Source organism: Urocampus carinirostris, chromosome 5 (assembly GCF_059441175.1).
Source record: "Urocampus carinirostris isolate Australia breed hairy pipefish chromosome 5, RoL_Ucar_1.0, whole genome shotgun sequence".
Classification (NCBI taxonomy): domain Eukaryota; kingdom Metazoa; phylum Chordata; class Actinopteri; order Syngnathiformes; family Syngnathidae; genus Urocampus; species Urocampus carinirostris.
This window is the reverse complement of record NC_142353.1, coordinates 1,892,486-1,907,951: the sequence shown is the minus strand read 5'-3', so window position 1 is coordinate 1,907,951 and position 15,466 is coordinate 1,892,486. Positions and strand designations below refer to the sequence as shown.

Below are 15,466 nucleotides of genomic sequence, written 5' to 3'. Positions count from 1 at the left end.
ATAAACAAAGTTGAGTTTAACTTACTTTTGGAAGATGTGCTTTAAGAGGTCTTCCTCCGTGGGAGGGAGTGGACATAAATAAAGCCTCTTCTTGACACTTCACACCAACCATGTTGAATGCATGCACGAGATATAAAACAACAAAAATGTCAAAGTTCTTAGCGTGCTGGAGATTCAGTACAGTATGTTTACCCACAAACTAGTAAGAGGAAGCGGATTTCATCTTTGGGGTGGATACTCGGTGAGCTCGCACAGCACCACCACACGCCAGTAGCGGCGGAAAGACGCACTACAGTAATGTCCTGTCCTTGGAAAAAGTTGCACTCAATACAAAATCTAACTTACAGCAATGTACGGATATTTTTTTGACATCCCGAAAAAAATGTTTGTATCTACCGTTTTTTGGAAGTCGAATGGTCGTAAGTAGAGGAGCGTCTGTACATGAGAATCATCCAACCGCTTTCTTGTTTTGGTTAAAGCGGAAAGTATAGATTGAAACACGGACAACAACTAACGACATAATACGATGAATTTCTCACGATTTATCACTCCTGAGTGCGCTAAATCCCACGCAGGAGTTTGGCCAGGCAATGTCACGGGATCATTTTTAGCCAGTGGTGAACAAGCAGGGCATGTCATCACGTAAAGAATTGATGAGTTGGCGTATACCCCTCTCTGGTAATGCCCCTAGGTTTAATTGATTTTCTCCAAAAGAGAGGTACCACTGTTAACTAGATGTTGAAATTTGGCAGTAAACTGGGTCGGGAACCTATGGCTTGCGAGCCATATATGGCTCTTTTCAAGAGTACACACCGCTCGGAGATCAAATTTGCATGCGGCACATTTTTTTGTGGCGTTCCAAAGTCAGTAAATTGGATCGCAATTTTCAGGCAACAATGAGGAAAGATGGTTCAGTCCAGTATATATAGGGCACTTTTTCAACTACAGTTTAAAGTCAGGATGTCACACCAACTGACCCCATTTTGGAAGCTGGTCACAAAGAAATCCTTTAAATGGAAGTTCATTTAACCATGTATGTTCACTGTTGGGATATTTTATGATGAAAATTCACAAAAACAACTGTAAACTGGTGAAAACGCCAGCAAACCACTCAGAGAAATTTGATTGGGTGAGCAATAGAGGTGGGCAGATCCCTGCACAAAGCGCAAGGCACTCCCTTTATTCTCTCGCTCAGTGCAGTCTGTGCCGAAGGTAAATACGACAATAACTTTCTTGTTTGCAGTATTCCGTGACATTTTTACAAAGGAAATTTGTTTGTACCTTGTTTTGAAACCATTATTACGGACACAACTGATGGTCAAAAATGAGCCTTAAAAGCTTCAACACTTTTGAGTAAATAAGGAGGGAGACTAATGTTAAGTGGTTATTATTATTATTAATGGTATAGGACAAAGGCTCTAGCATTATATTTATTTCATAAATTTAATCAACTCATCGAACGTAAAATAAAATGTGCTGAAGAATTAGCTTTTGTCTGCAGAGAGGGTTTGGCGGTCTTGTTGAATTTTGTCTTAAAATATATCCTGTGGCGCTCTCAATTGTTTTAATAAATAGTTTTGCTTTAATGGCTCTTTGGGTCAAATAGGTTCCTGCCCCCTGCTGTAGAGTATTAAGACCGGCTACAGCAGAGGTGGCCTAGACATTGCTCGGCTTTTTCTTATTGTAAAAGGCACATAGGCGTCAAACACATGTACCGCTCAAGCTCCATCTGATAGCTGATGCCTTCAAGAGTTAAGTGACTTCCCATAAGCAATAGCTTATTGCATTCTGCTGACTGTTGTGTAATTATCTTGTAATGGACGATGTGGAGCCCAGCAGATGGTCTTGTTATTCCTCCCAACCAGCCTTCCTCCTTGTGTGTCATTTTCTGTCAGGTTGGTTTTACTCTTCAGTGATTGGTTATAACCAAGTACCAGGCAGACAGGCTAAGGACACACGCTAAGACACAACATACACATCGCCGCTTGAGAGAATGGAAGTGAAAGGCAAACCGCAGGTGATCTGCCATAGCCAATTATTACAATCTAGTCACCTTGCAGATTTTGCATGCACAATGATAGCCTTAGGTTTTGCAGGCTTTCACATATTTGCAAGGTGACCTAATAAATGAAGAAAACATACAGATGCTCCCCTACTTACAAACATTCGAGTTGGAACAATGGTACCTACGAAATTTTTTTTGAAAAATATCCGGACATTGCAGTATTATAGTTTCAGTATTGTCCACTTTATTGCTTCTTTCCACTGCTACCGGCATGTGGCGCTGTGAAAGCTCATCCAGCATCCACCCTGAAGAAGAAATCCGGCTTTTTCTTCCTGTCACGGTCCCAGTTTGTGTGCAAACATACTGTGCTGTATCTCCAGCGCGCTAAGAACTTTAACATTTTTATTGTTTAATATCTCATGCATCCATTCAATATGGTTGGTGTAAAATGTAAAGAAGAGGAAAGCCATTTTATTTGAAATGAAAGTGGAATAAGGAAGCTTTATGCGGTTGAGAAAATGTTTGGATCGTTTTTTTTCGGCCACTTTCTAACACAGAGGAGGAAGTAAACTTTTGAAGCCCATCTTCAAAAAAAAAAGTTAAACTTCACTTTACAGTGGAACCTCGGTTTTCGAATGGCTCTCAGTTTGAACAAATCGGTTCTCGACCCAAAATTTAGAGAAATTCTTGCTTCGCTTTTCATTCAAAAAATCGGAGTTCGAACGCCGCTAGGGTGCGATGCTGAGCGGTGTACGGGTGTAGATTGCCCCCACACCTCGTGAAGAACTGTTGTCACGTGACCGCGGACTTCTTTTTGCTTTCGTTTTTAATATCGGTGAACTGAGTGTTTTAACCCCTAATTATGCCTCGGAAGAAGGTCGGTGCAAGCAGCAAAGTTGCTACAGGTGAAAAAAGAAGAGTAGTGCGTACAACTATTGCATTTAAGAAAGAAATAATAGCAAAATATGAAGAAGATGTGCGAGTTTCCCTTCTTTCGAGGGAATAGAGCATGGCTTCTGCAGACCACCACAAAGGTAAGAAATCCTATTCATAAATCTTTTCTTTATCCTTTAACCGCTCACCACTTGTTGTGGAGACCCCGGTGCTAATGACTTGTAAACGAATTACGCTAACGCGAACGTACGATTAGCCTGGGTTAGCTTCATGTTTACGGTCATGATAAACATTTAGGATGTTGGAACGGATTAAAACGATTTTACATTACTTTTAATGGTAAAAACGATTTTTTTTGGTGATCGGCCAAATCGGTTTTCGAACAGGGTTCTGGAACGGATTATGGTCGAGAACCGAGGTTCCACTGTATTTATCTTGATAGAAAATATTGTTTTATCAAATGTTCACATACAAAACAATACGAGGTTATTTGTACAAGCCTTAAACATACTTGTACAAACCTTAAACATACTTACAGTTTATAAATCCTAAATATACATTCCATACAAAATATAGCACTGAAGCAACTTACGAAAAAATTCCACTTAAGAAGATCATCCAGAACATATCTCGTTCGTAGGTCGGGGAGTGTCTCTAGTCATTGATGATTGTTAGCAGTAAAGGCTTTATAAAACCCCTCTGGGTAATTAGTAGAGAAAAATGTGACACACTACTTCTGCCATGACAGATTTAAATTTAATGCAATTTTTTATGCATCCATATCAGTGTCAAATTGTAATAAAAGACGGGATGCGTAGCTTGAGGGATCTGCAAAAAGTTGTATGATGCGACAGGGGTAAACCAGTGAAAGCTGTCGGGCCCTGCTGTTAAACTGAAGAGTGTTTGTGTCACCCTGACCCGAGTGACACGGCTGCTTTCTTGTGTCCCATTTCATCTAGAGGGACGAAAGCATGACCAACTTGGGTGCCGAGGTGCTTAACTTGTTTGGGTGTTTGGGTATTTGGGTTGGCCATGGTCAAAAAAGAAAGAAAAAATGTTAGTGTGTTATTTGCTACTTTTTCCCCTTTTTATTTTCCTTGTTTTTGTGTATGTGTTTGTCTTGCTGTCTGTCACCCCTCTTGAGGGATATGACCAGGGTAGATAGATAGATGGATGTCTTGGATTGTGAATTTTACTGGAACGGTAAGGGGTTAAAGTCCATAAATGAACATTGATTATTTGTAAACATTTGTGTATGAGTCAATTAAATTATGTGCTTTGCGTGAGCACTGGTGTTTGTTTGTGTTTGCTGAGTTTGTTGAGCCTGAGCATTGATTTCTACGAATGTGTGCTTTGCAAAGTGTTTGTCTCAATGTTAGTTCCAGCTAAGAACCAAGGCCAAATATTAAAACCTGTTCATGAGTCAGAACATCAGCCGCACGCCACGCTTACATCTGTTCCTTTCGACGAGCCCGCCTGTTCTATATAATTTGTACTCTGACTCATCTAACCATTTCCACTCATCCACCCCTTGGCAGGTTTGCGGCTTGCGGAGCAGTTAGCTCGGCGTGAAGAGGAAGCAAAGATCCGCCATCGTCTGGGGCTGTCTCTGTGGGCCAGTGGGAATCTGGAGGAGGCCCAACATCAGGTAAACTACAGAGCCCTCTTTCCCTGACTTACCCTAATTTTGAGCTGCACATGTAATGTATGCTCTGCGAAGCATACAGAAGGATTGTCCAAACTTTTGAGAAAGTGGGCCTGATTTGGTAATCTCTAAATGTATCAGGGCCTACTATTCAGCCTGGCATTGTTTGAACAGTCTAATAAATTTACCCACCGTGAAAGGTTTGCATTGCTTGGCAAACAGCGTCACAACCTTGTAGCCTTTGTGTTATTTTCGGTAAAAAAAAGCGCTGCTGTGCCGTTCAAACAGCTTCCCGTTGCTTTACCTTTTTACAGTGTTCATTTACAGTTAGCTTTTAGTAGTCAGCGTGTTTAGTCTGGCAGAACCTCTTGATATTATATTATTTGTAAACAGCCACAGTCTCTTGTCAAATTAGGCAGACGCAGTTGTTTCGGAATTGGATTAAAAAAAAAGACTCCAATCTCCACTTGTACTGGGAGCGGGGGCCCTCACAGTTGTTGTTATCGTTGTTGCCATTTGTTCTGGATATGTATAACAAGTACTGCAAGGCTTCCTGATTATCATCAAACAATTTCTCAAAACAAAAACATGTGAACAAAGAAAAACAAGAAAAACAAATGAGGAAGCTACACAAACCAGAAAACAAAGGAAGAGAAAACAAAATACATATTCAGAAAGGAGTGAGCAAAAGCATAGCTTATTAGCTCCCACCCCTTTACAAAAAAACAAATAAATAAATATATATATATATATATATTTATATATATATATATATATATATATATATATATATATATATATATATATATATATATATATATATATATATATATATATATATATATATATATATATATATAATGTACCTGCATACAAACATACAACTAGATTTCTGTGCTTTTCCTCCAACCATCCTTTTTTCGCCATGTCAGAAATTGGGACATAATTGGCATACAGTATTAGGGAGGGCAACATTAGCTGTTTGTGATTCGACTCGTCTTTAATTTGAGAGAGTAAGCGACTTGGTAGCTTCTGGTGAAATGTTAGCACCAAGCTCCAGACTCTACCTTAGGGGTCAGGGACTTATGGCTCGCGAGCACATTAAGCTCTGAGATGAAATAGAACATACACAATCACTATATGTATTGTTACATATGGACCTGATCGTCACACGTGGGATGCTGAGACATGGAACATCAGTAAACAATCTACTGTATGTTCACTGTTGAGACACTTTAAGATGAAAAGCCACATAACAAACTCTAAACACCCAGAAGCCATACACTCCTTCTCTTCCTCGCTTAGCACTGTCTGCACTGAAGGTAAATATGTTGGTATCCTTGTTTGCCGCATTCTGTGACAATGTTACAAAATAACTTTTATATCTTGTTGAGTCAAAAAAGGTTGATGTGTTAGCCTTGAGTGAAACAAAGATGAAAGGAAAAGGTGAATTACAGCTTGGAGGTATGTATGGTAGTTACAGGTGGACATGTTAGAGAAGGAGTGGCTGTGCTTGTGAGTGAAAAAGAAAAGGAAAAACTGGTGGAGTGGAAAAAGATATCTTCCAGATTGATGTGGTTGAGGTTAAAGTGGGATGTAGAAGTGTGGATGTTTATAAGTGCATATGGACCTGGTTCATAAAGAAGTGCTGAGGAGAGAGAGGAGTTCTGGAAGGATCTGTCAGAATGTGTAGCAAGTGTGAAAGAAGGGTGGAAAGTAAATGTAAATGTAAATTCATATAGCGCTTTTCAAGTCAATGAAGACCTCCAAAAGCGCTTTACAACGTGCGTCACACTTTTCCCTTTTACACACTAACTAACCGATAGCAGCATCAGCCATGCAAAGCAACTACCTGCTTTCGGGCGCATTAGGGATTCAGTGTCTTTCCCAAGAACACTTCGACATATAACACGGGAATCTTACCTGCGACCTCTTGATCCCAAGACGAGCGCTCTACCTCCTGGAAAGTTGGTGGAAGCATTGAAGAGTTTTTATGTGAACAGCAGAGCATGTGTAAGAGTAGGGAGTGAGACAAGTGAGTGGTTCCATGTGTTGACTGGTGTGAGACAGGGGTGTGTGATGTTGCCATGGCTTTTCAATATGTACATGGATGGTGTGGCGAGAGAGGTGATTGCAAGAGTATTAGGCAGAGGTGCAGAGATGATGGATAAACAGTGGAACGGTGTGGCAGGAAAGTCAGCAGTTGTTTGCAGATGACACAGCACTTGTGGCTGATTCTGAGGAAACATTGAGAAGGTTGGAAATGGAGTTTGGAAGCATGTGCGATATGCGTAAGTTGTGTGTGAATGTTGGGAAGAGTAAGGTGATGAAGCTCATTTTAAACATCATTTTTAAACTAAATAATAGTTTCAAAACAAGGTGCAAAAATAGATCTTTTTTAAAAACGTCTGCCCACCTCTACTGCTCCCCATTCAAATTGCTCTGAGTGGTTTGCTAAAGTTATTTACAGTTTTCATCATAAAGTACCTAAACAGTAAACATACAGTTAAATGAGCTTCCTTTTCAAGGATTTCTTAGCAACCTACCACAAAAACGGGGTAAGTCGGTGTGACACCCTGAATCTAAACAGCAGTGGAGTATGTGCCCTATAAATACTGGACTGGAGAACTATTCATTTTCTGCATTAAATTATTGTTGGTAATATACTGATTAAATGGATAACCTCAAACCTGTATTTTTTCATTTTCTCCTTTTATACTTCCTTTTTTTCTTAACTTCTTTATACAACATAATAATTCGTAATATAATTCGGTTTGAGAACCGGCTCTCTTTGATGAGTTGAGCCGAAAAAGCCGGTTCTTTAAAAAGAGACAGACTTTCACTACACAACTCGAATTCGTTTGACTTGATTTATATGCCGCTTTAGTGATAGTCGGTGTTTACCGGCTGGTTCCCATGATTGACAAATTTCTTGTACGTCGTACACGTCTTAAAATGCATAATAAAGGTACTTTGTACGGCAAAAACGTACAGGTTGACAGGTATCCATACTTAACCTTCCCTCGCCGACAACCACCACAACAATGACGTAATCTCGAAGCAACGACATCTCGTTTGCAGAGATCGGCGTGCAAACGAAAACTCGAACCGCGAGATCAAAACAACAATGGCGGATCTGCCTGACGAAAAGTTTGGAGTGCGGTAAATCTTTGTTTTAAAAAAAAAAGTAATCGGGTAATAATGACAATTTTGTGTAAAAAGTTGCGTCCCGGGGACGCACGTTGATTTGACACTATGCGTCCCCAGCAAAAATGATGCGTCTAGGACGCAGGGACGCGGGCAAACGAGAACACTGATTTTAGATATTTAATTTTTTTAAAAAGCACCCTAGTTTATCTCGGCAGAGTCACTTTTTACTAAACTCAAAATATTTTGATTGCACTTAATGTATGCAATCAATTTTCCCATACGACCATCAGCAATGATAGCACTTTTACTTCCATGATTTAGTTGTTTATATGCATTCAATCCCATGCCCCTCAATAATAATTTATATTAATAGAGCATACAAAATGAGCAGAATAAAAGCACTTGAACTCACATTCTTCATCCTCTCTCAATGGAAAAATGCTATGGACATGGCACTCAGAATGACATATGCTAATTTGAATCAGTAAGACACTACTCTTCCGACAACCATTTTTAATCCATATCATGACATCAATCAATAAATCAATGGTTGCTGGAATTGCAGTGCTCTTCTGCAGATAAAACCTTTTGTTTAACGTTGATGAAATTTGTTCGGGAGAGGCGTCCGCCACTGGGGATGAGTTCTTCCACAAAAATGACCAGCAAAACACACACACTAAACTCACATTGCCACTTCTACACGGCACTGACATTTACTTAACATGGCCGATAAAAGCCATGATGGAGTCTGTGACATTTTCAATTCGCATCCCTGTTGTCTGGACCGCAGCCTGACGGGGTCACAGAAAGACATCTGGAATTGTCACCCAGCCAAGATGGTTTGAGAAATGAATTTCGCTTTTTAGAAGGGTCTTGAAAATCTTACAAATGGAAGTAGAGCCGCAGTAATTAGCCTGCAGCCCTATCAGCAGAATCACCCAGGGACCCACAGCTTCTCCTAGCTTTAAAGCAGCAGAGCTCCCACTGATCTCTAGTCTGGGCTCCCTCTGACAGGCTTTGCAGCATGACCTTGGGATATTCAAGATGAGCTATAGCCTATGCATGTGTGCTAATAATAGTCACTCTTGTGCAAGTCCTCTCTACCTCTTTATCATATCAAAACATTGAACATTGATTTAAATCATGTCACATTGAGCTGCAAGCATTTTATTTACTGCAGCTGTTTGTATTTTGCGACTGTGACAAGCAGTGTTCGCAGAGTGCTTTAGCCTTTGTGTTTGCCTGGACTCTTGGAGACTGTCTATGTAGCACTTTCAGTCATCCCACAGCATGAGCACTGGTGCAGCAATTGGAAATCGATAACAACTTGAATGAATCAGCACTACAGGCCAGTTTGGTTGGAGTGTAACAGTCATTGTAAATGTCCCTATCCCTTGTCCCCCTGCTCTGCTAAATACAACATTAAAAACACCCTGTAACTGAGTTACTGAGATACTTCCCACATACATGTCCAGGTAATGGTTTGCCCTTTTCCAATACCCAATGACAATGGAAGAGATGCTCTTTTGAGTTACATTGTAATTCATCAACCAATTCAAAGTGGCTTCCTAGTTTAGACAGATGGAGAATATGCTGGATAGAGCAGGAGTGACGCTTTTACCTAGTAGTGGAAGGCATTTTCTTTTGATCATGGGCGACAGAAAACCCAACACTCATTAATGTAACAATTCTCCTATTCAAGTCATTTCACATTTTTTTGTATCTCTTAATCACAAATAGTCTTAAAGGTCTGCACAGAAAACTATTACAACATACCATGATCTGATATCGTGTAGTTTACATGAGTGCTAGGAAAAAATAAAAAAATAAAAATAAAATAAAAAAACTCAGCATAAGGAAAATGAAGAAACCTTGAGAAGGTTTCGGTCATGAAGTAATCCCCCTTCCAGGATGACCAGGTTGCAATAGATATTGCAGACAATACACAGTCAAGGTCAACATTACATTTATCATGCACAAAGTCAAGAAGACTCTACAAGCTTCCTGTCTCAAAATATTGACTAATGCAACAAATTTATCTAGTGACTCAAAATAAGTTTTTGCTGTTGTTGCAGCTTTACCGGGCATCTGCACTATTTGAGACCATCAGACATGAAGCACAGCATAGCACAGACTACAAACTCTCCCTGTTCGACCTGCAGACGTCTTGCTACCAAGCTCTCCAGAGGGTCCTAGTGAGCCTCGGTAAGTGTCAGTAAACCAAGACTGCGTTGATTTGGATTTGATTTCTCTGAAAGTACTAATGTGTTCACTCAACAGGACATCATGACGAGGCTCTGGCGGTGGCCGAGCGAGGACGTACACGAGCTTTCGCCGACCTTTTGGTCGAGAGGCAGACAGGCCAACAGGACTCGGACCCCTACACCCCGGTAACATTGGAGCACATTTTGGAGACCGTCAACAGCCAGAGGGCATTGGTGCTATATTTTTCCATGGCTGCTGGTTACCTGTACAGTTGGTTACTAGCTCCAGGAGCAGGTAAGAAGTAACTTGGCTTGGAGAATGCTTGCTCAATGTTGTTTTCGAACACATTTAGCAGATGATAACAACTGTATTTTGATGTAATTGTTGTTTAAAGTTTACATAACACGTCTCATTGGCAAAACATTTTGATTAGTTTAACCTCGTTCCGATTGTCCACCCGACTGTTGATAAACAACGATCTCACCAGTCACTGAAATACGTCACGCCAGGCATCATTGGAAAGCTTAAACTCTTGGGATTCAAGATATGATGGCCTATTGTGACCAATGTACTCATCACAGAAATATCACGATATGTCTGAAACAAGACACCCAAAAACTATAAAGCACCCAAAAGGGATATTCCTCTTATGAAACGAATGGTCTGGTTATATACAGGCGAGTCCAGTGAATCTAACCGTGTAAAATATTTACTCCAAAACACACAATAATGCCGACAGTTGAAATGAAAATCCGCCTAAAAGCATTCCTGCATCGGTGAGGATCATTGTTGTAATCTGTCTGTCTGGCTCCATAACTAGCTTTTACAAATAAAAAAAGACTCAACAGATGACTTCCAGTAAAGCTGTCTGACCTTTTGATTGACACCACTCCTGGCCAATTGCAAGGGTTTTTTAAAAGCCCCTAGCCTGTGACAAGCTATTAGGGCCAATTGTAACCGATTCAAATGTGGATTAAAACATTGGTTAGCCAATGAAATTACCAATATAATTTTTTCAATTGTCACAATAATGTCAGTATTGAAATCAGAGCTGAAAACAGACATGTGCAAATACAAGCAGGATCCATTTTTACGTGCAATTATTTTGCACAAGTGTGATCAATAAGTGATTTGACTTCTGGAAAGCAAAAAGTCAAACATTTACAATTGTTTACAATGTCTTAAAAATGGCCAAAGTAAAATACACAAATGCAAAGATTTTAGGGCTATAAACTGATTTCTCCAGAGTGGCACTTTTGGAAACACCTAGACCTACCATTAAAAAAATGTGTAAAATACAATGTTTAGTTGTTCATATTTTTATCAAATTTGACAAGGTACCAGGTAAGGCTTTAAGCTTTTGTCTCGCCTGTTTTTCAAGTCAAGTCAAGTCAAGTCATTTTTATTTGTATAGCCCTAAATCACGAAGAGTCTCAAAGGGCTTCACAGATTATTACACTATATTACACAGACTATTTTTCAGCCGACGAGAAGAGTAGGTTATTCATATGCTATGGACTAGAAGTGAGTTTTAAGTTTAGATTTAAACATTTCCACTGAGGTTGCAGATCGGATCTCAGGGGAAAGAGCATTCCACAGCACCGGTGCCCGGAAGGAGAACGCTCTCGAACCAGCAGAACACTTCTTTGCTCTTGGGATCACCAGAAGACCGGCACTCTCAGATCGTAGGCTTCGGACCGGGACGTAGGGGCAAATCAGATCTGAAAGATAAGAGGGAGCAAGTCCATGTATGATTTTGTACAATACTAAGAGAACCTTGAAATCACATCTATGGCTAACTGGGAGCCAATGCAGGTTAGCCAAAATCGGTGTTATGTGATCGTACTTTTTTGTCCTAGTTAAAAGCCTCGCTGCGGCATTTTGTACCAGCTGAAGTGACTTGATTCTAGACTTCGGGAGACCAGAGAGTAGTGCATTACAGTAATCGAGACGGGAGGTAACAAACGCATGAATTATAATTTCCGCATCAGACTGAGACAGTATTGAACGGATTTTAGCAATGTTACGAAGATGGAAGAAAGCGGTTCTAGTAATTTTCTTTACATGCATTTCAAAGGATAGATCAGGGTCAAATATGACACCTAAATTTTTAACTGAGTCACTCTGTGTGATGTGACATTTGTCAATGTTCACAGCAGTTTTTGAGAATATATCACGGCATTTAGATGGACCAATGACTAACATTTTCAGCTAAGATACCCACGTTACAGTCATCTACAGACATTTGATTGCAAAACAAAATCAGCCAAGAATAAAACCCTTCTATTTCTTTGTGTTCCAACTCAGATTATTCTATATTAGTACCACTTGCAGTGATTATTTCAGTTTAGGACAAGATTTCAAGAGTTTTACCTTTCAAAATAGACCAAAACCATCCATATTCTCCAAACAGTACAAGAACAGCATTCAATTTACTTTTGGTACGTCTTGGTTTGGGATTTTAAACAATTTTTACAATGACGGTAAGGGGTTAAAGAGAAACGTAAACTCTTTACCTTTTTCGGTTTAAAACGCTACCTAAATGAAGAAATACAATCAAAAAAGAAAGTTGTCTGCCCTGTCAAGCGTGTTATTTTGAGCTTTGGGTTCGCGAAGGCCACTTTTCACACCATGCTGCAGCACCACCTGCCACTTCACTGTTGCGAATGGCCTACCTGCCCCATGGGGCTTGTGCCTGTGAACCATGCTAATTGTAAGCGACAGAGCCAAACAACACTGGCAATGCCTTCCCACCAGATAAAAGCTAAAAACACACACAAAAAAAAACACTTGCACATAGAATCTATTGTCTTTCTCGCTGTTTTTTTTTTCACTCACCCTGCTTCTGTTACAGTTTTTGACACCTCTTTGTGTGGCTCGTTCTCATTTTTTGTCGACTGCGGATTTAGGCATTGGCACTAAGATGCCTGATCTTTTATGAGTCGTGAAATTCCAGCTTCTTAATCTGGACCAGGTTTCTTTGAGCGTGATTTTAGCATGTCAAACGATTGTCATACTTTTCTCCTGATGCTTTGTGCACAGAATGGAAAATATAAAGCCACGACCCGTGTCCCATTCCGCCAAGCTCATAATTTTTGATTAAATGCGGCTCATGGACAACCCGATGAGCTCGACACCCGGGCATTATTGACACGGGTGACGGCAACACTTGAGGGACAATGGGGATCATCAACGTACTTTTCTATATTGCCCCGAGTTTAGTGGGAATTACTTGCTAGTTAATTGCCTGTCTGTTCACTTCCTGGCATCCCCCTTAACCAGCTGGTACACAAGCACTGTCAGAAGGGGCTGTGCTCACAAAAAGGGGCTACAAATGGTGTCATTAGTTTGCTGCAAATCTCCGAACATCTACATAGCCTGAATGGACGTGTGAATGAATGAGTGCTAAAACTGTCACACAAAACAGAATGCGCTCACAGCTCAATGCAAACAAATCTTTGAATTAACATAAAAAAGCCTGCACAGCACTTTCCACCCCCTGCAATCCGACGTCCATCTTCTCAAAAGTCAACAGAGCTGCCGTGGTGTATACAAGATGGCAAAGTGTGTGTTTGCGCAGCGCCTCGCAGAGGAGAACTCCGTGTTTTAACCCAGCCAACGAAACACACGCGCGCGATAACTGAACGAATCATGACGGCTCCTGTAGCGAAAACATCTCATTCTTTCCAGCCAGCGTGGACAGACGGATGGGGCTTTGTGCAAAAAATGACCGTGCTTTTTGTGCATTATGCCTCGAAAGCGTTGTACCTCGCACAGTTAGTGTTAAACGTTGTTACGAGACGAAACATGAATTCAAGAATGAGTCTGACAAGACGGAGACATTAAAACACGAAGTGTCCAGGTATGGCTTTGTCACCGCTACAAACACCACCACTGAAGCAAGTTATCACATTGCTCACTGCATAGAGAAGCACAGAAAACCATTTACTGATGGCGAATATTTTTAAGAAGCGTGCGTCTATGTGTGTTTGCGTGTGTGTTTGCGTGTGTGTTTGCGTGTGTGTGCGCGCGTGCCTTCTGATTTGCTGCTGTTATTTCAAGTTTTGATATATTTTCCAGTAAGATTTCATTGATGAATGGTATGGAAGGTTGCTAAGAAATCTTTTAAAAGGAAGCTCATTTAACTGTCCATGTCCATATTACTTGTTTTTTGATTGTAGTTCATTGTTGATGAAGAATGGTTGATTCTGGTTAATTCTTGTGGTAAAAAGTGAAAGTCACGGATGGCTACAAGCCTTTCCACTTGTTTTTCACATTCATTTTTTTAGTTGATTGATGAACAAGAATAGTTTTATGTAAAAAGATAAATTGGTCAGTTATACAGTTTCAATGTATATATTTGTTGTATATTTGGACTGGTGTACAATTACAGCTCTGTTGGATAAAAACACACTGGCCCACTGATTTACAAGGAAATTTGAAAGTGGCAAAGGTTGCTGACCCCTGGTCTATACTTACAGTGAAGTCGCCCCCCTATAACTGATTAAAAATAGCCTCATAATAAAGTAATAATGTTGAGAGTTTGCAAACTAACATTTGAGACACACCACTTCGATTTTGTCTTATGTCTTCAAACCACTCAATTATTTCGTTCTCGATTTCTAGATAGTGTCCAAGACATTATCTTTTTTTTTCAGGCACGATGAGTTGCAAAAGTAATTTTACTAAAGGCCAAAATTCTGCACTCTTTTACCATAAATTCTGTGCTCATATTAGCCCCATTGATATTGTTGCTGCCTAATATTTGCTACTGGTGACACACAACCAAATTCATAAGCGCATTTAAACTGACACTCTGATTTCAGTATTTTGTTTTATCATGGTAAATACGGCTTGGATGTGGGTATATAAGGTAGGAAGAATATCAGTAGGGATAAATTATGTGTTCTCCCTCGTTCTTTGTGCTTGAGACAGCACCACAGTAATTATATTCATTTGTATCATGTAGGTAGTTGTAAACATCCCAGGCTTGTTTAATTGTTGTAATAAACGTTGTATTGGTGCCAGAATTACCAAATAGCAGTAGACGTTGTGATTCATGATCTGCTTTTGAAACTAGCACAGTAACGCACCATGTTGTAACGGCAGTTGAGTTACAAAATTTTATCAATACAGGGTTACTGTACTAGTTACCGAGAATAGTAAGTGTGTCCGGGGAATGCCTTCCTTTGTAACACCTTACTTCCACAGTTGTAAATAATACACAATGTCCCTTTAAGAAAAATAATTATGATTGAATTTTGGCAAAAAGTTTACATAAATCTTCATATTTTCCTTTGAAATAATTGTAAATAAATAAGTGTTCATTGTAGTTGAATTAAGTACTGATCGTGGACGTTTTTTTAAATGCTGCTGCCATAGAATTATGGGTCCATATTGAATACCGGTAGGGTTGGAGAGTACAGCATTACGTATTCATGATAAATTAAAAAAATAATAATTTTATTTTGTTACAGTTACATGAAAAAGACATATTTAAATTACCGTATTTTCCACACTATAAGGCACACCTAAAAGCCTTTATTTTATTCAAAAGCTGACCATGC

At 39.8% G+C, this 15,466-nt stretch overlaps 1 protein-coding gene across 6 annotated transcripts in view; it reads left to right on the top strand.

The window, feature by feature from the left end:
• LOC148364953 (tetratricopeptide repeat protein 28-like) overlaps positions 1 to 15,466 on the top strand; it is a 298,161-nt gene that overhangs the window by 228,572 nt on the left and 54,123 nt on the right. For all 6 annotated transcript variants that reach the window (XM_088335313.1, XM_088335309.1, XM_088335310.1 and 3 more), the window contains 3 exons: positions 4,438 to 4,547; positions 9,770 to 9,899; positions 9,975 to 10,193. In XM_088335313.1, the coding sequence (XP_088191439.1) occupies positions 4,438 to 4,547; positions 9,770 to 9,899; positions 9,975 to 10,193 (459 nt within the window). The remainder of the gene's footprint in view (positions 1 to 4,437; positions 4,548 to 9,769; positions 9,900 to 9,974; positions 10,194 to 15,466) is intronic.